Genomic DNA, 27,637 nt, shown 5'->3' on the forward strand with positions numbered 1-27,637 from the left:
AAGCCTCTTCACATGAAATTACACATATACCCTTGAAACTATATTACATTACAAACACAACCCTTACATACACAATAATTACAAACAAGCCCCCAAAAACACATAATACTATACTAGTTAAACTAAACACATAATAAACTACTAACTAAGCCCCACAATACCTTATACCTAAATCTTCTTAATTATTCTCCATCATGGATCTTTCCAAGATCTTGCTTCTTGTCTACATCACCTAGGTGCACAAGGTATCTCAAGATACAAATGATGCATCCATTGACTTGTTCTCAAAGAATCAAGAAACCAACTCACACTGTTTGTTAAGAAAGATATATATGGTCAAGTGACTAAGATTTCAACTTTCCGACAAATTTGTGGTGGTTAGCCAAGAAATCAACCATGTCTAGAGCTAATTTGCTATAGTATCCATAAGTGTATCGACTGATTTGGATACCAGCCTAGTCTCATAAAAAGTCTAGAACATATTTCCCCTGCGACAAAACTGTCCTAATACAAAACTAGGAGATTTTTATACCCAAGAAGTATTTCAAATTTTCAACAACCTTAAATCTTTGGTCTGAAATTCAGTCTGCAGTAAATGCTTCAGGCTTTAGATTCCTTGATCATCGTCATTAGTAATCACAATATTATTCACATATACAAGAAGCAAAATCATATCGAATAAAATTCAAAATGATCTATTGCACACGCTGAAGACCGAACTCAAGCACTATGACACTCAATCATCCTTTCAGTTTGACCATAGAGATTTCTCGAGTCAACTCACTGATCTTATCTCTCCCTAAACAACAACCCAAGGTGGTTGCTCCATATAGAGCTCTCAAACTTCACCATGTCGGAAGGCATTCTTCACATATAATCAATGCTAAGACCAATGACATAGTATCAAGGGAAATTAACAAATTAATCGAGGCACGTTTGGGAGCTAGACAAAATGTGCCACAATTATCCAATCCATACGCTTGAGTATATCCTTGAGCAACAAAGCAATTCTTCTAATGAGCCACGAAGCCAATAAGCTAATCACAAACTTATCGGCATCAAGAGGTACCAACTCCAAGTGTAATTTTCCTTTAAGACACATATATTCAACCATTGCGATCCCCCACGAAAATGGGATAAGGCGTCAACTAAGGAAGAGTAATAGCTGATGGCACACTAACAAAACAGTAAAATGAGGGTGACAAAAAATCATAGCAAACAAAATTAGAGATTGGATGTTGGGTATAGGTGCATTTATCTTTCCAAACGTCACAAGGAAAATTTACATCTAAGGCACAAAACCAAAGGCATAGAAGTGGAATCTCAAGGAGGCTCTCCTCCCTTGAGTTGGTCACATGTGTATGTCTACAAATTAAGATAACACAAGTGACAAGAAGAACTGGATGAAGATGAGTAGGACTAGGCAAAAATTATAGGTAAGAATCAGTAAGCCTAGGCAGAGAAAGGACTCATCAAGGTTGGCAAGGCTCAAGAAATTTGAATAGTGTGGTGTACACTCAAAAGAAAAGAACATTAGCAAGCACAAAGAATCAATGTAAAGTAGGGCTATAACATCAATATCCCTTATGAGTGCAAGAGTATCACAAAAAAATCCATCTAGTAGCACAAGGATCCAACATACTTGTTCTTGCACTTAAATGATGGACAAAGGACACAATGCCAAATATATTGGGATTTGGGAGGAAATGAGAACAAAGGAGCCTTTGGGAAGAGAATTGAATATATGTTTCCACCAAGGAGTAAAGGAGAAAGGATGGCATTTTATTAATACGATACTATATCATAAGCATGGCATCACTCCAAAAAACTTTGGGGACATTCACTTGGCCAACAACTTAACAGATTAGGCTTCTAGGTAAAGTGGTGTTGCTTAACAATATATTTAGGGTAATCTAAAGCGTGCAGTATGTACCTCTGTTCAAGGTCTAGCTAACCACTCCTACCTTCTCTAACCCTATGTTTTCTATTTTCTCAATTAGTCATTTGGATCATCCTAGATTTGAAATATTTATCTTCTAATTGTCAATCTTCTTCCATAATTCGAAATTAAACTTGTTTTTTTATGCTATTTTTTATTACGCATCAAAGTTGCGAAATTAGACGTTTAAAATTGTTAATTAAATATTACAATTTCACTTAAATGTCTGATTATGTCTCATACTTTAATATTGAGCTCATTTGATAATTTTAAGATAATTATCCTATTTTGCCGAAATTTTACAGATATTCGTGCTTTATTACTGCAGGATAATTTTTGGAAATTAAAACCGGGCCATGCAACCAAAGAGAGGTCGTGTACATGAAGCAGCCATGCAATCAGTGAGCATCAAATGAGATTAAGCGCCAAAGGCTCTCTTGGACATTTAAAGAAAAATCAAAAAGAAAAATATGTGTGTATATATATACATTGTGCAATGCGCTGCCCTTCAATGTAAGATGGATGTGGGCTGGCTTGAGGGCTTCAAATTGAAGAAGAACCGGCCTTGTGCTAACAAAAGGAAGAAAGGAAATGTCAAAAATTGTGGGCTGGGCTAGGCATTTGAAAAGTGAGTAGGTTTGTGAGCTTGCGGATGTGACACGGCCATGCATGGCCCAATGCGCTGGAGGTCTCTTTGAGCTGGCCGAATGGAGAGCTGGGTTCCTTGTGTAAGTCTTTTTGGAGAGCATTTAATATAAAGCAAAAGGCTAGGGTAAAAAGGGGGGAAAGTAGGCTTTATTAGATTATTAGCTTTTAGTAGGGTTGGAGAAAAAGTTTGGGAGGTCTTCTTTTTTGGGTTGGTGCGCCGCAGGAGGGCCATGCACAGCAGCTGGGCGTGGAGGACCCGAGCAACTTCATCTCACAGCCTGCTTTTCTTTTTCTTTTTTTTCTCTCTTCTCTTGTCATCTCTTCTTTCATCTTTCTTATCTCTCTTTACTCTCTCATCTCTCCTTCTCTCTCTTTCCTTCTCTCTCTCTCTCATGGTTAAGTTTTTAGTTATTTTTATTTAAAGTAAAGTTGGGAATGAATAATTGTTTAAGTTAGTGTGTTTATTTTAATTTATTGTTGGAGAATCCTTTTATTAGATTAATTTTTATTTAATCTCTCTCTCTCTTTTTATGTCTCTTTAATATTTATTGGAGCATTGTTAATTTCAATTTGTTTTTCTTTCTTTCTTTAAAATAATTATTGAACTTTAAATTGTGGTTGGATTATTCAGTAGTTTGCTCTCTTTTGTTTTATTTAAACATCTTTGTAGGGTTTAAATATTTACTTTGAGTATTCTTTTTATTAAAGTCAGCATTTTTATTTTGTTTAATCTTGTTTAGGCTTGTTATTAAATTCAGTATTTTTATTTAGTTGAGCTTTATTTATTAACTAGTTTAGTTTGTTTTTATTCAGTTGGATGATTGCAGGGTTTATTTACTTCGCTATTCTGGTATTGAGTCTAGCATCTATTTAGTTATTTTTATGCATGTTAATCTTTTAGTTAGGGTTTATGTTGTTTTAAGTTTCATTACAAAAATCTCAAAAATCCAAGAAACTGAATCTAAACTGTGTTCAGTAAAATTTTCTTTTTTTATTTTCTTTTGGATTTACACAAAATTTGGAATTAAACTGTATTCCCTAAGGAGACGATCTGACCATTGAGCTAATTATTACACAACTGAACCCATATACTTGGGATAGCCTTCGCGCTGCTCATTTTTAGAGTGAGTCAATTTTCATCTTTAAAAAAAAAAAAAAATTAGTTGCATAAATTTGGTTGTATTTGTTGTCTATAATCTCACTCTTGGTTTTGGTAAATTCGTTCTTCAGTCTATTAAATGAGTATTATTCGGCTACTAATCTATTATTGCAGTAAAAAAGGGTATTGTTCTTTTTATCCTCCCTCTCATCATTAGTTTATAAAGAAGTCACCTGCTTTGAATCCTCTCCTTGTTTTTCCTCTGAAGCATTATAATTTATCTTGGTACATTCCTCCCCTTATCATTCCACCTTCTCATCCTCCTATTGATTTTACTGAGTTGAGCACCTACAAGCCTCCAATCACAAAGATCTAAGAGCACAATAGAACATTCCAATCCATGCCTTCATCAATACATGATCCGTTTAAGGTTCCTTTCTCGCCACGTGTTTTGATGACTCTATTTTAGGTACTACCATTTCTCCTAAATCTCCATGTATGATTTGGATCTCCCTCTTGCTATTTGGAAGAGAACTAGTTCCAATGCCACAAATCCTGAGGAAAGTTATACTTGTTATTCACTTTATGCCCATCACATCATTTGCTTTAGTGCTTCTTTTTCTTTGCCACTTCTTCCAAAGTCATTGCAAAAACCCATGGTTGATGTGGGTTGGAAGGCAACTATGAGTGAAGCCATTGAAACCCTTCATCACATAAGGAACTTGCTCCTCTTCTTCCAAAAAATTTGTTGTAATATGTGGCCCATATATTGAGTAGAACACATAGAAAAACAGAGAAGCTGGTTTGCAGAGGAAACCGTCGACGATTTGTAGAGTTGCATTGACAGAGTCAGGCTCAAGAAGAAACCATTGACGGTTTGGCAGACACCATCGACGGTTTGGTCTCGAGAATAAACTTCCGACGATTTGTCTTCAACCGTCAATGGTTTTGCTCGGTTATTCAGTGCTGTTTTTGAATTTTGAATTAGGAAGTTGAATAGGTTGGGATTTCGGGGGGGAAACCTTCGGGGGTTGAAGACAGTTAGCATATATACAATTGTTGTAACTTGTAACCCTTGTTTGACAAGATAGTGAAAATTACAATTGTTTGCTCCCGTGGACGTAGGCATTGCTGAACCACGTTAATCCTTTCCATCATTGTTTTATTGCCTTCATATAATCTACGTGATTGTGTTTCCGTATTATTCATTGCTAGTTGTTGTATTGTACGATCAGTTCTACGCATTGATTTGCACAACAAATTGGTATTAGAGAAATTTGTTACAATGGCTGGGATTTCTTCTGCAAAGTTCAACGTTGTCAAGTTCGACGGATCGGGAAATTTTGGACTATAGCAAAGGAGGGTTAAGGATCTGTTAGTGCAAGGAAGTCAACTGAAAGGCATGGATGAAACAAGTTGGAAGGAATTGGAAGCAAAGATTGTGGCAACTATCAGGCTTTGTCTGACTGATGACGTGTTGTATCATGTCATGGATGAGGAATCTCCAGTGGCAGTTTGACAGAAACTAGAAATTCAGTATATGTATAAGTCGTTGACGAACAAGTTGTATCTTAAGCAAAACTGTATTGGCCTAAGATGGCAAAGGGTTCAGATTTGAACCAGCACATCAATGTATTCAATCATATCATTAGTGATTTGATGCGGGTTGATGTGAAGTTCGAAGAAGAAGACAAGGCGTTGATGCTACTGAATTCTCTACCTACATCTCACACGTATGAAAATTTGGTTATAACTCTAACGTGGGGAAAAGAAACCCTGAATTTGGAGGAGGTCACAAGTGCTCTGTTAGGTTTTCATCAGAGGAAGAAAGTCAGCGATGAGATTTCACAAGATGAAGGGCTTGTGGTGAAGGATAACCAGGAACGTGGGAGAAGCAAGTTTCGGAGCGGATCGAGTAACAATAAATCTTGGTCCGAGTCCAGGAAGAAGGACATATGGTGTTTTAAGTGCGAGAACAAGGGGCACATAAAATCAGATGGTCTAGAGAAGAAAACGGGGAATGCAGAAAATCAAGAGGGTTCATCAAAATTTGCGAATGTAGTGGAAGAAAGAGACTCAAAGAGTGGTGATGGTGATATGCTTTCTGTTTCATCGGGTTCAAATCATCCCACAAATTCTTGGATCCTAGATACGGCGTGCTCTTATCATATGACACCAAATAAAGATTGGTTCAGCACCTATAAGTCAGTAAATTCTGGTTCTGTTCTGATGGAAAATGATGTTTCATGCAAAATTGTTGGAATAGAGAATATCAGAATTAAAATGTTTGGTGGTATTATGAGAACATTATGTGATGTTAGGCATATACGGGATTTACAGAAGAATTTGATTTCATTGGCCACTTTATATTGTAACAGGTTTAGCTACAAGTATGAAAGTGGGGTAATGAAGGTGTATAAAGGTGTCTTAATGGTGATGAAGGGATAGAAATTAGCAAGAAATATCTATGCATTGTTGGGTACCACAGCTGTAGGTGGAGCTGTAGCTACAGAGTCCGAGTCAAATAATACTGTCTTGTGACATATGCAGTTAGGGCATAAGGGTGAGCATGGAATGATGGAGCTTCATAAGAGAAATCTTTTAAAGGGAGTCAAAACATGCAGGCTGAATTTCTGCAGGTATTGTATTCTTGGGAAACTGAATAGAGTGCAATTCAAAACAACCACACACAAGATAGAGGGGATTCTCAACTATATTCATTCAGATGTTTGGGGGCCGGTAAGGGTAGCATCACAGGGAGGACATATGTACATCGTGAGTTTTATAGATGATTATTCATGAAAAGTCTGGATGTACTTCATGCAGCACAAATCAAAGACGTTTGTCAGTTTCAAATTGTGAAAAGCAAGGTGGAAAACCAGACCGAGAGGAAGATTAAATGCCTCAAGTCAGACAATGGAACTAAGTACACTAGTTTGAGGTTCATGAAGTTGTACGAGCAACATGGCATAAGGAGACACTTCACAGTGCGCAAGACAGCACAACAGAATGGCGTGGCAGAAAGAATGAATAGAACTATAGCTAAAAGAGCTCGGTGTCTTAGATTGAATGCAGGGCTTGCAAAGAACTTCTAGGTAGAGGCAGTAAATATGACGTGTTTCTTTATTAACCAATCACCAAGGGCATCACTAGATGGAAAAGTTACAGAGGAGGTGTGGACAGGCGGCACAATAGACTACTCTGGTTTGAGAGTATTTGGATGTCCAGTCTATGTGCACGTTTCTAGTGAGGAGAGATTGAAACTTGATGTAAAGTCTAGACGGTGTATCTTATTGAGGTATCAGAAAGATGTGAAAGGGTTCAAACTGTGGGATCCAAAGGTAAACAAAGTGATGATCAGTAGAGACATGGTTTTTGATGAGAAAACCATGTTGCAGCATACTCAAGAGGAAGAAGAAGAGAAACATGTGCCAGAAAATTGTAACAGCAATGAGCATGTAGTACAGGTGGAATTAGAGACTCGGGGTAGAGATGACAATGTTCATAATGCAGGGAGTTCTAGCTCGAGAGACCAACAGCATCACACTATAGCTATACACAGACCTAGACGCACTATCAGGCCACCACCCAAGTATGGATTTGATGATCTGGTATCTTATGCACTCATTAATAGTAGCAACGATTCTACTACTTTTCAAGAGGCAGTGCACAGCCAGCACAGCCAAGAGAAAAGTAGATAGATGGGTGCTATGGTGGAGGAGATGGAGTTAGTGCATAAGAACTAGATGTGGGAGTTTGTGGAACTTCCAGAAGGGATGAGAACGATAGGATGCAAATGGGTGCATAAGAAGAAAGAAGCAGTATCAGGAAAAAGAAGGAGAAAATTTCAAGGCTCGGTTAGTAGCAAAGGGTTACTCACAGAGGAAAGGGGTTGATTATGATGAGACCTTCTCCCCTGCGGTCAACACACTTCCATCGGGATAGTGTTGGGATTGGTGGCGCATTTCGATATGCATTTGGAGCAGATGGACGTAAAGACAGCGTTTCTCCATAGTGATTTGGAGGAGCTGATTTACATGGTACAGTTAGAAGGGTTTAGTCAACCTGGACATGAGCACTTGGTTTGTAAAATGAGGAAATCACTTTACGGGTTGAAGCTCCGAGGCAATAGTACAAACGTTTTGACTCCTACATGATCCGGATTGACTAGAGGAGGTGTGAGTATGATTGTTGTGTTTATGCGAAGAGTCTTAATGATGGTTCACTTATTTCTATTGCTTTATATGGATGGCATGTTGATTTCTACGAAGAGTATGACTGAGGTTAATCAGTTGAAAACTCTGTTGAGCAAAGAGTTTGACATGAAAGATTTGGGTGTGGCCAAGAAGATTCTTGGAATGGAGATTCGCATGGACAAAGCTGCAGGGAGATTGTGGTTATCTCAGGGTGGCTATGTTGAGAAGGTTTTGGAGAGGTTTAGCATGGATAATACAAAACTGGTGAGTGCACGATTGGCGAATCATTTTAGATTGTCTACCGCCCAATGCCTAAAGATGGATGATGATGTTTGTGACATCAAAGGTCTCATATGCCAATGTAGTGGGGTGCTTGATGTATGCTATGGTATGTATAAGACCGGATCTGGCACAAGCTGTCAGTGTGGTGAGCAAGTTTCTTTCAAATCCAGGTCGACAGCATTGGGATGTAGTCAAGTGAATTTTTAGATACTTGAGGGGTACTACAGACTATGGCATCATATTCAACAAGCAACAGAGTGATCCTTCAGTTGTGGAATATGTGGATGCAGACCATGCAGAGCACTTGGATGACAAGAGGTCTATAACAAGGTATGTGCTTACTCTTGTGGGATGGCCTATTTGGTTGGAGGTCCATGATATAGTCTCTAGTTGCACTATCTTCAACTGAGTCGGAGTATATGGCAGTGGCCAAAGTTGCCAAGGAAGCATTGTGACTTACAGGATTGATCAAGGAGCCGATATTTATTCATCAAGGTGGAGTTCAGCTGCGTTGAGATAGTCAAAGTGTCATTTATTTGGCGAAGAACCAAGAGTATCATGCGAGAACCAAGCACATAGATGTGACGTTTCACAGGATCCGTGAATTGGTTTCTTCTAGTGAACTATTTTTAGAAAGTTCACACTTCTGATAATGCAGCAGACGTGTTGACAAAGTTTGTTACCACGGATAAGTTCAAGCATTGATTGAACTTGATCAACATCTCCATATGCTAAACGAGAGGCGTCCCAACCTATTGTCTCAGGTGGAGCTGCGGGTTATGTTTTTGTTTTTTCTCCTAAGGGGTGTATATTCGCCAAGGTGGAGATTGTTGTAATATGTGGCTCATATATTGAGTGGAACACATGTACAAAGAAAACATGGTGACAAAAACAGAGAAGCTGGTTTACAAAGGAAACCGTCGACGGTTTGCAGAGTTGCAATCGACGGAGTCAAGCTCAAGAAGAGACCACCAATGGTTACATCAACGATTTGGTCTCAGGAATAAACCGTCAATGGTTTGTCTAAAACCGTCAACGGTTTTGCTCAATTACTCAGCGTACTCAGCGCTGTTTTTGAATTTTGAATTGGGAAGTTGAATAGGTTGGGATTTCGGGGGAAAACCTCTGGGGGTTGCAGAGGGTTAGCATATATACAATTGTTGTAACCCTTGTTTGATAAGATAATGAAAATTACAATCGTTTGCTCCCGTGGACGTAGGCATTGTCAAACCACATTAACCCTTGTGTTTCCGTATTATTCATCGTTGGTTGTTGTATTGTACGATCGGTTATTTCCGCTGTGCATTGATTTGCACAACAAAAGTAGTTGTTGGTTGTCAACTGTTCTATGCAATTAAATTTCAACCTGATGGATCTGTTTGTGAAGAGTCTCTCTTGCAACTAAATTACTTTTCTTTGAGTTTTGATTTCCATTTCCCTATTGTTGCTAGCTATCATTGGCCCCTATTTCAACTTGATGTTAAAAAAGGCTTTCCTATGTTGTGATTTACATGAGGGATATATGGAGCAACCTCCTAGGTTTGTTGCCTAAGTAGAGGCCAATGGTTATGTGCAAGGTCTTAAATTTCAAGTTTGACTCAAATATCAAAGCTCCAAAATTAAAAAAATTTTGATTTTGATTTGCAAAAAAAGTGGAAATCAGTAGTAAAACATGGAATTCTTTTATGAAGCTTTAGAAATGATTAATAGACAAAATAATGTAATTTTTAGGACTAATATATTACAAGTAAATACATCTATGTTGTGTATAAAGTGGAGAAGTTGTATAATAATATGTGTGTCAAACATATTAGTAAGATAATGTACATTAAACATATTTAGTGAATCAACTAATACAAATGAAATTCATAAATCTTTTAAATATTATTTATTATACAAATAATGATAATTTAGAAATGAATGGTTAAATAAAATGTTGTTGTAAGTTTATTTTTTCATATAATTTCAAAAGCACTTGCAATAATCATTGTGTTTCGATAAAAATAAATAAAATAAATTAAAAAGTAAATTTTATTTCACTCCTAAATCCCTCATTTGAATTCCAAGGAAATTTTATTGCATTCAAATTTCAACAAGTTTCACTAAAATTTAGAGATTTCGATAAATTTCAAATGATTTGTTGAGATTTCAGTGGAAACTATACAAGACAGAGATTGACTGCCGTTTCGATTTCAAGGGTGACAAAAATCAGAAATTTCAACAATTTCGTGAAAATTTAATACCATGGTTATGTGTGCAAGTTAAACAAGGCTATCTATGGTTTGAAGCAATCACTTCATGCAAAGTTTTGCAGAAATTTAGCAAATCTATTTTGAAGTTCAAGATGAAACAGTATCAACGTCATCATATTGTGTTTTACAACTGCATTGCTAGTGGAAGATTTATAAAGCTGTCCATGTAAATGATATAGTTATTACATGGGATGATACTATAAGTATTTTAAATTTAAAAGGCTTTTTCATCTCAAGTTCACATCTACGATATGGGAAAAACGAGATATTTCCTGGAGTTGAAGTGGGTCATTCTCCTAAAGGACTTAATTTATCTCAAAGAAAATATGTGCTTGATTTTCTTGAAGAAACAAATGTAAACCAGTTGATTTGCCTTTGGGTCCTATTTTAAAGTTGTAATTGATGAAGGAGCTTTTGGGGAAAATCTAAACTGTCATAGCAGGTTTGTAGGTAAATTGAATTATTTGCTCTTAGCATTCTGAACCAATTTATGGATTGGCCTAGGATGTCACGCAAGGATGCAGTTATTCACATACTATGATATTTGAAGAAAGCTTCAGGCCTTAGTTTACCATATAAGTTCTGTGGTAATATGAAACTGGTTGGATTTTCCTATTATAACTATGCAGGTTCAGCATCTATAGGAATTAGGAAATCTACTACCAGTATTGCACTTATCAAGGAGTTATCTAATTTTTCAGAGCAACTGTTTGTGCTAGATCTAGCAAGAAAGAAAACATAGAGCACAGGCTGACACGATTTATGAATTGATGTGCCTAAAGCAATTGTTGCAGGAACTTGGCTTTAGTCCTCCACCAGTGAAGCTATACATTGTGACTAGCAAGCTGCAGTGCATATAGCTTCAAAACAAATGTTTCATGAGTGGATCAAACCTGTCAAAGTTGATTGTCATTTTGTGCAAGAAAAAAACTTGTCAAGCAGAGATATTTGTGATCCATGCATCCCATCTGAGAAGCTGGCAAATTATTTACCAAGGAATTAGGTCTTGGTCAAGTAACATTTGCATGTGACAAGCTTGGACTATGTCATATTTATGGTCCAGCTTGAGGGGAATGTCATGAACAAGAGATTATGCTTTAATGGGTGTTTTTGTAATTTATTAGTCTCTTCAATATAACTTTATGCCTACAAAGAATACCTAAGCCTTCTATTCTCTCCAGTTTCTCATAATATCATCTCTTTCCCTCTCTCATGCTCTCTCTCTCTCTCTCTTCCCACATGAAACTAGCAACAAGCACTAATCCACTTTCTTAACAGAGGTGTCAACTAACGATGTGCAGGATTGATTCTTTTATCAATTTTCTACCAGAAAGAACATATGCTGTGTTTGACAGCATGGAGCTTGAGGCTTGGATTTTGATTTATGTGGAATTTAACAACATTTTATCCAAATTTCACACAACTCCAAATCCAAGGCTTGAATTCCATGCTTCCGGGATGTTCACATGAGGAAGGCGTTTGTGGCAGCAAGTTTAAAAGCAGAGGGAGAAAGCAATGGGAATAGTTTTACCTGATTTAACAGAGTACAGGTATTGCACTGCCACAGAGCTTGATCATCAGCTCTTTCCAGGCGAGTGATAGACTCAAAATATGGAGTTTGGATAGATCTGTCATCAGAAGATGCTGAAGCTTTTAACCTTCCAGCAGGTCCTGAAGATTCAATATTTCCTTGGATATCAGATTTACTTTCCAAGGATTTGGAGCCACACCATAAATCATCATGTAATCTCCTTTCAGCAGCCATAGCAGCAGCTTGTATTGGGCTAAGTGCAGCCATAATATTGGAGTCACCACCTATACGCTTTGGTCCTGATGGCAATAGTGCTCCACACCGTGTTCTATTTTCTGCAGCAGCCAGGGCATTTTGATGCACTGATGATGAAGGGGGTTGCCCACCCAAACGTCTCCCTGGAAGATCAAATCCTCGCCCAGTACCCGTTATCCCCTTAGCCATCAGCACCTCACATTCCTACAGCAGAGTGACTGAATCACATCCAAGACAGATGTACCAAACCAAATTATGAAAAACTGACTGATAAGGAAGTCAGAGCTGAGCTGGAAAAATTGATGAAGGAATTTAATTTCATAAAAACCTAAAAAAAAATAAAGTTAATCTGAAAAGTGGATCAAAAGAAGCAACAAAGATTTAATAAATTTCTGAGGATTCATAAGCCAATAACCTGTCTTATTTCATCCAAAAGTCTGTAAAAATCAGTATTGTGGGGGGCATATTCATTGTGGCAGAGCTCATGCAGCATTGTATCAAGAATCTGATTGAAAGGGAAGAAATCCCACTCATTGTTTGGCCTCCGCAACCTCAGCTTAACTTCTGCACCTCCTCCTATATTCAGCCCCAGAATGGATGGATGGGAAGGACTGCATTCAAATTAATGATGAAGGTGAGAACACTGCATTGGGAAAGGGAAAACAATGGAACAACAGAAAGGAAAATACTAACAGTACCAGAACTCAGAAAGAATCTCAACTTTCCATTTATGTTTCCGCATGATTGGCTGCACCTGCTTTGCAACATTTTCAAGAATCTGCCTTGCTTCATCTTCTCTAACCTTCTTGAGAGCCTTGATTTCCCAGACCTTGTTAAGATCATTGAGATCCATGTGGATTTTGAAAAATATGAATCAAAATAGCAGAAAGGTTCACTTATCAGACGTTCCCCTGATCTCTGTAATGCAGCCATCCGAATATAAGTAAGAATCGGCAAATGAGATTCTAAAAGTGATTGCCCCATAGGACAGCATCCCAGGTTTTATTTATTATTATTGTAGCTTTAGAGCTGACATATCTTAACAGCATATCCTAAAGGGATGAATCACAGATGCACCATTTTAGGTAAACAATTTCTTTAAGAGTATCATGAAATTTAATGCATGCCATAATATAAGAAAAAAATCAAAATTGGATAAAAATAACTCATTTGGAGCTTACTGCTTGAGCAGAAACAAAATGGGGAACAAAGTAAGATGAATGTGAAACCCTCTTAGAGAATAAATAAATAAATAAACATATACATACATATGCATGTTGCAAATTTTCACAACATTGTGAGTACCTAGGGTGATATAAGGATTTCTAAAGTAGAGGAACAAGATAATATAAAGGGAAAACAATTGATGAATGTGGTGTTGGTGGGATGGGGGGAGGGGTTGTTAAACACCATCAAATATGAGGACCAGTTCGATTTTTCACAGTTGTACTTTGATATTACTAAATATTTTATTTAATAAGAAATAAGCCGGGCAATTGCTCTTTTAATTATAGCTTCACTTTGGTGAGCACCATAATCATTTCTCAAATCCTGTTTTGGTCCTAAAGCTTTAATCCAACCTGCATTCTAGCAAATTAATGAGAGAGAAAGCCACAAGAAATGAATGCAACCTATAACTAAGAACAATTTTTGTCTTGCCATCTGCCTTGAGACTATAGATTAAGTAGGGAATACTTTTCAGAGTTCGAACTTGTGCAAAGAGTTGAAAGTTACCAAGAAGTTAAGAGGATAGATCCAATTTTTAAAACACAATTGAATTTTTTTTCTAATTTTCTTAAAAAGCCAGGAATCAGAGTATAACAAAATTTACACAACTTGGATATCAGTGACTCATAAACCTATCTTCCTAATTCACAAATCTCAGTCAAGCACAGACGAACATAGAATAAGCCTAAAAGAGCATTTATGATTACTCAAGGTGCCAACTGCACCAAAAATGTTGTTCACAAGCTACGAAACAAGGTCCAAGAATGGGAAAATGCTCGACAAGATATGTGCTCTCATACATCTTGCCAATCGGTTTAAAGGCCATAACATCCCTAGCACATGTGGAATGACACCTTAATTAGACAAGTTCAACCCATTGTTTACGATAAAGCTTTGGCTGAGTTCAGGAAGCTCTCAATTAGAAGTATGTAATGGAGTAAAACATATCAAGATTGCGTCAAAATTAAATTCACAAGTAGTAAGACTCAATTCAGTAGAGGGATACAGGGAAAGAGACGTAAATAAGGGAGAGAAGGAGAAATAAGAGGGAGAAAAAAGATGAAGGCAGGAGGAAGAAGATGTTGGAGAGAGTTGTATGAGTTTATGTAGAGAGAGAGGAAATAGAAGCACAATTTGTATAGTATAACACAGAAAGTACTTATCCATCCAACTTAAAAATAAAACAAATACTAAAATTAATTAAAACTCCTATAGTATTTTAAACAAAATTTTAATTTTTCAATCTTCAACAAAATATGATCGCCTAGAATTATCAGGTCCTCTATCAAACTCCCCATGTTTGAGAAAATCCAGCCTTAAGGCTTACAATGGCACAACAAGAGTGAAGAATATATATATATATATATATATCCAAGAGCCATTCAACTTGCAATATTTCATGTTGTCCATATTCAAGTAACATGCAAACATCACCAGAAAATTATTGAAATTCTCCTCAAGATTCTCAATCCAAATTAAGTTGATAAAGTGGATAACTTTGGAAAGTGAATCAACGCTTGGGGAGGCTTACAATCTCGCAATAAGAATGAAGACTATATATATCCAAGAGCCATTCGACTTGCAACATTTCATTTTGTTCATTTTCAACTGAAAGGCAAACATCACCAACAAATTATTGAAATTCTTCTCAAGATTCTCAATCCCAATTAAGTTGATAAAGTGGATAACTTCGGAAAATGAATCAATGCTTGGGGAGGCTAACAATCGCAAAAGAGTGGAAAAATATATATCCAAGAGCCATTCAACTTGCAATCTTTCATATTGTCCATTTCCAACTGACAAGAAAACATCACCAACAAATTATAGAAATTCTCCTCAAGATTCTCAATCCCAATTAAGTTGATAAAGTGGATAAATTTGGAAAATGAATCAATGCTTGGGGTCTATGCATCACAGACATATCACAGGATTCAACAATTTCATCCTCAAAAAATCTCATACTTTGAATTCAATCCTCAATTTGAGCATTGAACTTTGTTGCCTGTTCCTTGGACTCTTCTAGGACTTGAACAACACTTTGATTCATTGCATTTGCTTGCTCTTCAAGGATCGCATCGTGTGATCTAGTATCCATACAGTCGATGGAGCTTTCATTTCCAAAATGATAAACCATGAAGAATTTCATGTTGACTTGCAATTTCTTCCTTTTTGGGGCTGTGGACTTGTAGTCCATAACAAATAATAATTCATGTTTCATCTTTGATAGGCTGCTGTGAGATTTGAAGCTCATGTCACCCAAAATAAAAACTAATACATACGTACATAGATACACACATACACACATAGATACATATATTTATATACATTCATCTCTTGAGATGGATGGACATCTCATCATAACATACGAGGAATTTTCAAACATTAACAAACATTTTGTTCTAAACTAAAAGCAGATTGGAATTTTACCTTCTTGTCTTTGGTAGTATCACAGTCCATCTTATCACTTAACAAAGCGGCATAGCCTACAAGCTTATAAGATGCATATACTGTCCTTATTTCTAGTACCTATCATATTCAAAATAAATATCAAGATAAAACAGCTAATCTATGAATTCTCCATTGGAAAAATTACCATCCAAACAGGCAATGTACTCAAGACAAAGCATGGAAGCCCACATAGCAGAAGTTATATTTTACCTAATATTAAAAAAGATGGCTTCCCATTACTAGTTCCTCCAATTCCTCAACAGAAATTCTTTAAGTCTCACTCAAGTTACCGCAAAACACTGCAATCAAGTCAGGTTCTGGAAGTGGCATGACTAATTTATACTCCATAATTCTGACAGCACCTTAGTAGTTCAACATATTCTGGATAGCATCAAATTTCAAGGAAAAAAGAAACCGACAATATCATGGCTCAAATGAAATTCTCACAATTTAGACTCAGTCACACATGTTGCCAGCGTGTGAGGCACATTTGTCACCCGCAATGACTTTCTGGCTATGGTTCTCTGAGAGCTGACAGATTAGAAATCAACAAAGTTGATGGCAACAGTAGCGTGACAAGAATATTCTGGGAAGGGGGAAATTTTGAAGGGGCGGGGGGGGAGTGTCAGGAATTCTTTCATCAGCACGTGAGCACATACAGACTGTCAGAATCCAATGAATTTATGCATATAAGCTGGTTGTTCATGTCTGTTTACAATGGTAGTTGAGGAGTCACAAAAATATTTGCAAAGAACTGATGTTTGAATGACCCACAGCTGCTGTATTTGGCGAAACCTTCAGATAAACAGTCTATTGAAGTGAGTGCGGCTTGTTCTAGTCAATGTAATCTTCTCTATGAGAGCAGAGGCAGCGAAGGGCAGTGATCGTGCAGATAGATCCAGACCCAAGGGGCTTAGAACAATAACAACAACGACAAACCAAGCCTTCAGTCTCACTAGGTGAAGTCAGCTGCATGAATCATTTTCCGTCAATTTATGCGACCATAAGCACTTTCCTATGACAATTTCAATTCTATTAAATTCTTATTCACTATCTCATTTTAAGTTATTTTAGGTCCACTCTTACCCCTACTGGTCCACTACTACCCCTTAAAATAAATAGACCTCACTCCTCCTCATTGGTACACTATTTGGCCTACATTGCATATACCCAAACCATCTAAGCCGCCCCTCCGTTACCTTATCTTCTACAGGATCTACTCTAGCTTACTGCGAATATATTCATTCCTTAACTTATCCTTTTTAAGGTTATATCATTCATCCACCGTAGCATTCTCATTTTAGCAACTTTTACTTTTTGGATTCATATCATGGAGATCTAACAAGTTTTAAGCTGGCTATCAACTACCTAACGCAACCCTCCTCCTTTGTCTGGGCTTGGGACTAGCTCTGTCTAAAAAGATTTAGGACACTAATTGATATTTTCTCAAGGGAATATAAGGAAAAAAGAAAAATAAGGAGAGAAGGATAAATAAGAGAAGAGAAGGAGGAGAAGAAGAAGGATGAAGAAAGAATGAAGAATAAGTAAGGACAACCAATGGTTGCTCTTGCTATGGCTGAGGTGGAGTATAGTGCAACTACAAGTGAGTGCTGCTCAAGTAGTATCGTTGTGTGGAATACTTGGTGTATTACAAGTTTACAACATTACAATAATCTTACAATTTTTTTTGTGATAATGGGTCTGCTATTGTTTTGGTAAAGAATTCGGTATTCCATGGTAGGAGCAAGCACATCAACATCAAGTATCATTAAATTTGAGATTTGGTGTGTGACAAAGAAGCTGCAACTGAATTTTGTTAGTCTAAAGATCAATGTGCAAATATTTTTACGAAGCCAATTAAAGTGAATACTTCTTTGAAGTTCAAGGAATTGTCGGGGATGCTTAGTTTTGAAGAACTTGGTTTAAGGGAAGCTAAGCAAGAATAAACCAAGTACTTTTTTATTTATTTTTATAGGTTTCTATATTTTTTTTTTTTTTTGTCTGTGTTAGTTATATGAAAGCCATATGTGTGTGTTGCCACAATATTCCTTGGTGACCATTCTTTGTTTGTAAAGGAAGAAAGCAACACCAGTGTTGCTCCTAATTATTTCAATGAATTTATTTTGAATCCCCCAAATCATGACCAATACATTTCTTTAGTTCCACCCTTGTTGCAATGCTCAAAAACAATAAATAGAGAAAAGTGGGAGGACCAAGAGATTGTGCATTGCAAAATATCGCCCATTGCTATATAGTAGATTAAGGTTCCTCAACATCTTTATGACTAAAGCAAGACAAACAATAGCAGAAACATACAATAGAATTTGGACTATGAAGCGACAAGTACAAGAGAAGTCTTAAGGACATGAGATTTGAATTAAGAAATTAGATGGCTCCACATACTTATATGACTTCTACTTTAAATAAATGACATGTTATATTAAATTTAAGGAGTATTTGCAATAATGACTAGGAGGAAGAATTATAAGAGGATCTTGTTAAAGACATGACCAAGGAAGGGACAGTGCCATGGAACCTAAAGGAGCTCATTAAAGATACTATTTCCGCAATTCTTTCACTGACTAGAATTCAAATCTTAACGAACCCAAAAACATCTGAATTTACAACTAGAACTATCATTATAATCCGAATCTTTGTGTTGCTGCAGAAAGAAGAAAGTATACGGGAAGCGTACATATCAGCTTTCATTCACTCATACATCAATCAAATTAACTCCAAGGAAATTAAATCCCAAATCAAAGTCAAGGAATTCGCAGCTTCACAACCTCCCCCTTTAAAAAAAAAAAAAGCAGAAGAGCAGTTGATTCGAAGTTCTCCTATTTATCACATAAACAAACTCAACCATGGTGTAACTGTACAACGAAATAGAGCACAATCATAAATCACCATCACTGAAATTGAGCTACACAGCACGACCAAACGAACTCCACAGTGAGTCTCTGCGTGTGTGGTGTGGAGAGGGAGGGGTAACAGCATACCTGCGATCATCGCAATCAGTTCTCATCGACCGCCGGCAGTGATGAGAGACGGAGATGCTTGACTGGGGGTAGGATGCAGCTTGATAGATGAGGCTTGTTTTTAGAAAGTTGCGTGGTTTTCAAATAAAATGTGTAAAATAGGAAAATTATTGTTTTTAAATGATTGGGAAATAAATTGAAAATAGGTTCTCTAATTAATTAATAGTAGAGATGTGTAGGATATAACATTATTAATTTTTAAAATTATAAATGTTAATTTTAAGTAATAGTGTATTTATCACACAAAATTTAAGATCACATGCAAACATCTGCATATAAAAAATTAAATTACATGCATAAATATACAAATATACTCAAATCAATTTGAATTCATAGATTGTGGTAGTGTAGAATCAGACACTACATAGTAAAGCAATCCAAATATTTGAAACAGTATGGCTACATTAGGCACATGGATTCTTCCGTTTGGTTTGAGAAATGAAACTGAAATAACAAAAGAATAGAGCGAGAACTGCAATCAAGCTGGGAATGTAATTATTGCATCTAGTTAGTATCATGAAATGATTGTAGGAATTCAATTTTAATTTCTTTGGAACATGGTATTCTTATTTGCTTGGGTCCATCTATGGTTGAATTCAGTATTAATAGTTGTGGGTTATTAGACCTCAAATTTGAAGGAAGTCAATTTTCATGGTGTAACGACCAACAAGGCTTGAGAAGAAGTTGGGCGAAACTGGACAGGGTGCTGATTAATAATGTTTTTTTCTATAAAATATGGTGAAACTAAGATTTCTTTGTTGAAAAGAAATACTTCAAATCACTCTCCTATCTTATTACAGCTATGTGCGAGTAAGGAGAGGTATAGGCCAGCACCTTTTAGGTTTCAAAACATGTGGACGTCTCATGGGGATTTTTTGGAAATGGTTGAATCATCTTGGAGAGAACACATTGTGGCGGAGTCAGTATTGTGTAAATTGGCGGGTAAATTAAAAAGACTAAAACAAAGACTTAAGGTGTGGAATAAACAGACTTTTGGGCGTGTTGGTAGTTTTATTCGAGAGTTGGAGGAAAGGATGGATAATTATGAGAATTTACTGCAGACAAAATACTTGGAATCAGTTGAGGAAGAGTTCCTTGTTTCTAAGGCTGAATTGGAGGTTTGTTATAAAAGGGAAGAGGCTAGATTGGCGCAACAAGCAAAGATGAAATGGTTGATAGATGGGGATCAGAATTCAAAGTTTTTTCATATTGTGATTACGCAAAAAAGGTGAAATTCTTGTGTAAATTCAATGACGCTTCCTGATGGTTCGGTGTTGGAAAATATGCAGATGGTCCATGATGAGACTGTGAAGTATTTTGAGCAATCTTAGGGCAAAATAGTTCAGTGCAAAGGTCAAACCTAGAAGATATCATCCATTCGGTAGTTTCTGAGGAGTCTATAGGTCAGCTGAGGGAAGAACCGACTGAGGAGGAGGTTTATGAAGCTGTTTCGTCTATTTCTATAAATAGTAGCCCGAGACCGAATGGGTTTGGATCTTCTTTTTATATAACCTATTGGAAGATTATTAAAAATGATGTGATAGATGCGGTAAGAGAATGCTTTAGAGGTGATATGTTGCCTTGGTATTTTTGTTCCTTTTACACTGTGGTTATCTCTAAGGTAAAGGACCCTCAGTCTTTTGATAAATTTTGGCCGATAAGCCTTTGTAACGTAATCTATAAAATTTTATCCAAAATCCTTGTTGGTAAGTTTTCATTGGTGATGGGTGATTTAATATCTTTAGAACAAGGTGCTTTTGTGAAAAGGAGGAGTATTTTTAAAAATATAGCGCTTACTTAAGAGATGACAAAATTATTACATAGGCGGGTGAGAGGAGGTAATATAATGCTAAAGTTTGATATGAGCAAAGCATATGATTGAGTGGAGTGGCAGGTGGTAGATCAGATTTTTCAGGCTCTTGGTTTTCTAGATTGGTTTTGTAAGTTGATTCAGAATTGTATTTCCACTCCATGGTTTTCTATCATGATGCATGACACTTATAGAGGTTTTTTCAAGTCTAAAAGGGGCTTGAGGTAAGAGGATCCATTGTCGCCATATATTTTCATCATCATGGAAGAAATTCTTTCTAAATTAATTCAAAAAAGGTTGTCTGAGAAGCGGATTTTACCTTTTGCACACCCGTGTGGTGCACCGATTATATCACATTTAATGTACGCGAATGATGTTGTTATTTTTGCTAATGCTGGAAAAAAATTTGTTAGTCAGTTAATGGGGGTGGTTAAAGAGTATGAAAATTGAACTGGCTAAAGGGTGAATAAAGATAAATTAGCTATTTTTTTTCTCAAACAAGTTGGGTGTTCATAGGAAAGGAGAAATTTTTCAAGAGACTGATTTTATTGAGGGTAAATTTCCTTTTACGTATTTGGGAGTGCCAATGGCGGATGGTAAAATGAAAGACTGTCATTTTGACCCTTTAATCCAAAAAATTAGTAAGAGAGTTTAAAGCTGGAAAAGTAAACTGTTGTCTCAAGGAGGTCGTCTTATTTTGTTGAGACATGTACTTTCAAGTATGTCATTGCATCTGTTAGTTATTCTAAATGTATCGAAATTGGTGATTAAAAAGATTCAAGGTATGTTTGCTTCTTTTTTCTAGGGTTTTAAGGATGGAAAAGAAAAAATGAAATGGAGAGCTTGAAAGAAATTGTGTGTTCCTGTGGAGGAAGGGGGCATAGGAGTAAGAGACATTTCGAAAGTGCAACGGTCTTTGTTCATGAAGTATGGTTGGAATTTATTAATGCAAAATTCTTTATGGACTAGATTTTTTAAAGCTAAATATGTGAAAGGAGGTCATATTTCTCTTTGCAGATCGCATGGATCAGATTCTTCCTTTTGGAGGAAAGTTCTGCAGGGTATGCCTGAACTATTAAGTAAATCTAAGTGGATGGTTAGAGAAGGATATGTAAATCTATGGTATGATAAGTTTCTAGATTTGGAACCTTTGTTTGCAGATTGTCCAAATGGTGCTCAATCTCATATCAAATTAAAAGATTTCGTTATTAATAATGCGTGGGATGTGAAAAATTTGCAGAGGATTCTGGGGTTTAGTAAAGCGGATGAAGTGATGGAAAAGGTGGGAAATCTTACAAATTCTTCAGACAATCTATTATGGCTCCCGAAAAAGGATGGTTGTTTTAATACAAAATCTGCATAAGATGTTATCAGAGTTAGAGCTTCAAAATTTGATTGGGCTAAGTGGGTTTGGAACAAATGGTTACCAAAGAAAATTTCTATCTGTATGTGGAAGGCTGCTTTTGAGTGCCTAAGTGTTGATGAAAAGGTGAGAAGGGTGGGGGTTTCACTTGTTTCGGTGTGTAATTGTTGTGAGATGAGGCAATCAGAAGATTTTGAGCATGTGTTAAATAAGGGAGACCTTGCTTCTGAGGTTTGGAGAAAGGTTTTGGTGGAGGTAGGTGTTCCTTTCCTTAGGCAACAAAGTTGGAAAGAAAGAATCCAAATGTGGTTTAATAGGGCTTCCAGGTTCTCTCAATTGGTTTCTTTGATGGGTTTGATTTCTTGTTTAGTAGTTTGGAGGCTATGGAGAAGAAGATGTGTGACTAGAATAGGAGGAAAATTAGAGAGTAGTAGTGATGTGTGGCTCTCCATTAAGTATTAGGTGGGGGTTTTGAGTAAAAACATGACAGAAATGGTTCAGTTAAAGGATGCAGATTTTCGGATATTGCAGAATTTGAAAGTGCAAATTGTGAATAAAAGAATTAAAACTATGCAAAGTGTGAGATGGCTAAAACCGAGGCAAGGGAGGTTGAAACTAAATTTGGATGGGAGTAGCTTGGGGAACCCAGGGCCGGCGGGTGGTAGTGACATCCTTAGAGACCATACAGGTTCTTTTGTGATTGGTTTGTCAAAATATTTTGGTACTTGTTCAAATAATGAAGCCGAATTGAGAGTTGTGTTAGAGGGAATAAAGATTTGCAAAAATTTGGGACATACTTGTATCGATATTGAATGTGATTCGAATATTGTAGTTAATTGGATAAGAGCAAGGAAGTGCTCTTTGTGGTATTTGTGGAATTTTTGGGAGCAACTTATTGGTATAGAGAAGGGAACAAAGTGGCAAATGCCTTGGCTCGACAAGGTGCTATAGGGAGGAATAGTTTGTTTACAAATAGTAGTCAACTCCCTAGAGTTAGCAATGGTTTGTATAAATTGGAGAAGATGGGTACGGCTTATATGAGGTATGTTTAGCTGTTTTCCTTTTGGTTTTATCTTATGCCCTATGTTATTTATATTTCATTTTGTTTTGTTTTGTTGCGTGAGGTTTGTTTTGTAGGTCATGTTTTGTTTTGTTTTGTTTGGTCTTGTATTCCAGTTTTTGGCTAGATGTTGATGTTGTTCTTTGGGAGATACGTGTTGTCTTTTGTTATCTCCCATTAATTGTTTTGTAGCCACGGTATTCCTCCGTCAAAAGTGAAAGGTTATTAATAAATAAATGGAGATACCGCCCTTCTTAAAAAAAAAAAAAAACTTTTATAATGAAATAAAAAATAAGTCTTTTTTTATTAAAAATCTGTAATACATAATTATTTAATTATTAGTATTTATACTATAATAGTGATTTTTATATATTATTTTTTTATTGTTGTTATTGTTATTTTTTTAATTTTATACTAATTATTATCCTTAAAATAACAATAATTATTAATTCTTTATTATTATTATTATCATTATTATTATTGTTGTTGTTGTTGTTGTTTTTTGTTTTTTTTGTTTTTATGGTATTATTCTATAGTAATAATTCTTATTGCCATTGTAGTTATTGTTAGTTGTTACTATTATTTTTTAATAACTAATGTCCTCAAAATAGTAGTCATTATTATTTTTTACATTTTTTATTATTATTGTTCTAATTGATAATAGTAATAAATATCTTTATTAGTTATTATTATTTTTATTGTTCTTATAATAATAATAATAATAATAATAATAATAATAATAATAATAATAATCATAATAATAATAACAATTAATTTATTATTATTTGTTGTTGTTTATGCTTGATTATTGCTTTTTTATTATTTTCGTAAGATGATTATTATTAGTGTAACTATTATTTTATATTGTTGTTGTTACTATTTTTATTATTTTTGACATTTTTATTGTTATTGTTCTTGTTGTTATTATTATTTTACTATAATAAATATTATTTTTATTGTAGTTATTATTAGTTGTTATTATTTCTTCATTATTGTATAATAATTATTATCTTTAAAATAATAGCAATTATTATTTTGACCTTTTATTATTAATATTTTTCTTATTTTTATTATTATTTTAGTTATTATTTTAATAATAATGAATAATATTATTAGTTTTTATTATTGTTCTTGTGACTATAATTAGTTTTTATTGTTTTTATAACAATAAAAATAATTATTATTATTTGTTGTGTTTGTTTGATTATTATTTTTTAGTGATTTTCATAATAGTGATTATTATTAGTGTAAATATGAATTTTTCTTGTTGTTATTACTGTTAGTCTCAGTGGTTACATCATCATTATTTAATGTGCTTTGATGATATTAACATATATGTTGTTCCTAGTGTTTTCCTATCTTTGCATATCATGTTTAGTACAGGTGCTCGTACATGAATTATTTGATCAAAGGCAAAGATCAGACCGAGTAGACGTCAAGAAGGAAAGATCAAATGGACACATACTCGGAAGGACCCAAGCACAGCCAAAGGAAGCTTAATTATAGAATTATTTGTAATAAGGGTTGTGTGAAGTAGTATGTTTTGTAACTCTTGCGAGTGTGTTTCTCGCATGATTTTTTAGTAAGAGTTGAGCAAATTTGTTGACTTTTTGAGTCTGATCCCTATTTTGATGCTGACAAAGTACATGTTTCTTATGTGTGTATTTAGCATGTGAATAGGTCCATTAATTTAACACACACATAAGGAAATAATGATGGAAGCTTGTAGGACTTAAAGTCTATACGATCAAACGCATTTCATAAAGTCAGAAGAGCAAAAATACGAAGAAGATGTTTATTTCTTATTGTAATTGCATTTAATTTTTATTATTTGGTTTGTAATAATGCATGCATCTATATGATATGTCTTGAATGCTGAGATGACCATAGACTGACCTTAGGGCACTTAGAGTTTAGCCAAAAACCTTTTTCATAAAAATTAAAATCAAACAAAGGTTTTGGAACAGTTTTAGGTAACTTCGATTAACTGAAGAATGTAGGGTTTTTAGGCTTAATTCAAAAGCCTCGATCGACCGAACCCTTTAATACAAATTAAGTTGGTCAATCGAACCAGCCCTGAGTCAAAGTTTGACTGTCTTGGTCAACCGAACCCTTGACAGTATAAATGTCTCGGTCAACCAAATAGGTCAGAAGTCAACTTGTTGACTTCGATCAGTCGACTGTTTAGTTTTTGAACGTATCTTCCACGGTCGACCGAATTGACATGTGTATGACACCCAATTATTCAGTTGACCGAACTTATAGTTCATTTTAGCCATGGTCGACCAAACCACATAAGCGGTCAACCGAACCTTAGCTTCGGTCGACCAAACTTACGAAGGGTTTAGAATCACCATAAGACGATTGATCAAACCTGTAGTTCAAAATTGATACGGTCGACCGAACCTCTCGAGTTAGAAATTTTTTAAGGGTTAAAACGTCATTAATTTTTTAATTAAACTTTTTTAAAATACCAAGCGTGTCCCCAACGATCATAATTTTCAGAAAATCTATAAATACCCCCTCATAACTCCAGATTAGCAACTTTAATTAACTCCAAATTCTCTTTAAACCCTTTGTTAATAAAAGTTTCTCAAAACCAATTTTTATTGATAAAATCATTTCTTTGGAGCATATTTTTATCAAATATGTTTCAGTCTCTTTCCGTTTATTTATTTCAAAATTTATTTTGAAAGAGAGCATATTTATTTTGGGCATTTATTTTACACTCATATACACTTACTCTCATTTGCATCTTCACTTATTAAAATCATGTTTGAAAGTAGCCTTAACATTTCTTCGAGTTATTTTTCTTAATAAACATTTTTTGAAGTAATCTTTTATTGTACAAATATTTTCTTGAGTTTAAATTCCTAAAATTTTCAAATATTCTTTATTTGCAAAATATTTATAGGAGAACAATAATACTCATTTTTCTTATATATTCTATTTGTGCAAAATCATTTGATAGCACCCTTACTTTACTGAGCATATTTCATATCATATTAGAGTGCATGTATTTTGAGCTTTAAACGTGTACATCTTTGCTTGTATTTTTAAAAGCATATTATATGTACAAAAATATTTTTATTGTACCGGTTGGGTTTAGCCCGTAAATTGAACTGGGGAGTCTCAGCTCCATAAGTGAGACTGGTTCGGTTCAGCTCGGAAATTGAACTAGGGAGTCTCAGTCCTGTAAGTGAGACAAGTTAGGCTTAGCTTTGTAATTGAGCTGGGGTTTACCTCGTCCTATAAGGCGAGGTTGTAACGACTTTTGCTCCACCCATTTAAGTGAGCAGGGTTAGTGTAATCCTTGGGGGGTATGCTCAAGGCGGGGAGGTAGGCTAGTTTGGCCGAACCTCGATAACAAATATCATGTGTCGCTCTCTCCTTATCTCATTTAATTATTGCCCTTTAATTTCCATATGTGTATGCTTGCTTGTTTCCTGTTATAATTATTGCATGCATACATTTAATTTAAATGCGATATGTTGCGCACGTGCATATCTGCACTGATAGTTTAATCATTTTACATACACATTTTAAATATTGAATGAGATATGAACTGCGGTGAATCGAAATGTTTTAATTAGCCAAAAAGTTTTTAAATATCCAATTCACCCCCTCCCCTTTTGGAATCACACCAATTCCAACAAAACACATGCATACTAAGACACATGAGTATATAAGATTGTACTAAAGTTACAAACTCAATATTTATAGTTTTCTAAGTTAAAACAAGAAGTTATCAAATGAATCCTAAAACTCAAATATGTTTTCAAAGGGACAAGTTTTTAATATCTTAGTTTTAAGAACAATTTTATACTTAGTTCCGGTTGTGTTAAAACAAGTTTTATGTCCTAAAGGTTCAAAGAAAGTCAAGTATATTTATAAAAGGACATACTAAGCATATAAGATATCAAAATAAGTTTTCAAACGTGTTTTATTAATCAAGATATCTAATATTCAAAAGAAAACTCATTTGGACAAGTTTTAATCTTCATTAGACTTAATATATTTCATATACTTTTGTCCAAGAAAGTATTAAGTAATTAACGCTTTTTGATAGGAAAAAACAAAGCAATCGTCACTAGCGAAGTGCAGTCTTGAGTTCTAAATACATTTCGGTATTTGGGGCATAACTTTTTCTATAAAAGTACAAAAAGACTATTTTAGTGTCTCTGGAAAGCTAAGACAAAATGCCATAACTTTCATGTAAATGAATTTTTCTAATTCAGGGTACTCAATGACGAAAACAGGGGATTTGTTGACGAGTGACAGTTTGTGACTAGTCGCGAGTGCAGGAGACTCATCGGTGAGTACAATGGGCAGCACTGCTCTAACGGGCGAAAAACGGCTAGTTTACCAAATTAAATATCTTTTCTTTCCTCCAATAGATAGTTAATGGCTCCTTTGGCTCTTGGGCTATAAATACAAGCTATTATACTTGTATTAATATGGTTTTGAAGGCTTTTGATTATTCTTAGTG

General features: G+C 35.4%; 1 protein-coding gene across 2 annotated transcripts in view; it reads right to left on the bottom strand.

Annotated features, from left to right (window-relative positions):
• LOC131157541 (DNA-dependent metalloprotease WSS1-like) overlaps window positions 1–19,008 on the bottom strand; it is a 33,518-nt gene extending 14,510 nt beyond the window's left edge. The window contains exons 1-4 of one of the 2 annotated variants that reach the window (XM_058111777.1): window positions 18,877–19,008; window positions 12,901–13,120; window positions 12,618–12,813; window positions 11,948–12,406 (exon numbers count right to left, since the gene is read on the bottom strand). In XM_058111777.1, the coding sequence (XP_057967760.1) occupies window positions 11,948–12,406; window positions 12,618–12,813; window positions 12,901–13,055 (810 nt within the window). In that variant the 5' untranslated portion in view covers window positions 13,056–13,120; window positions 18,877–19,008. The remainder of the gene's footprint in view (window positions 1–11,947; window positions 12,407–12,617; window positions 12,814–12,900; window positions 13,121–18,876) is intronic. The other variant, XM_058111778.1, reaches the window with a different exon arrangement.
• Between the last annotated feature and the right edge of the window lie 8,629 nt (window positions 19,009–27,637).

Source organism: Malania oleifera, chromosome 6 (assembly GCF_029873635.1).
Source record: "Malania oleifera isolate guangnan ecotype guangnan chromosome 6, ASM2987363v1, whole genome shotgun sequence".
Taxonomy (NCBI): domain Eukaryota; kingdom Viridiplantae; phylum Streptophyta; class Magnoliopsida; order Santalales; family Ximeniaceae; genus Malania; species Malania oleifera.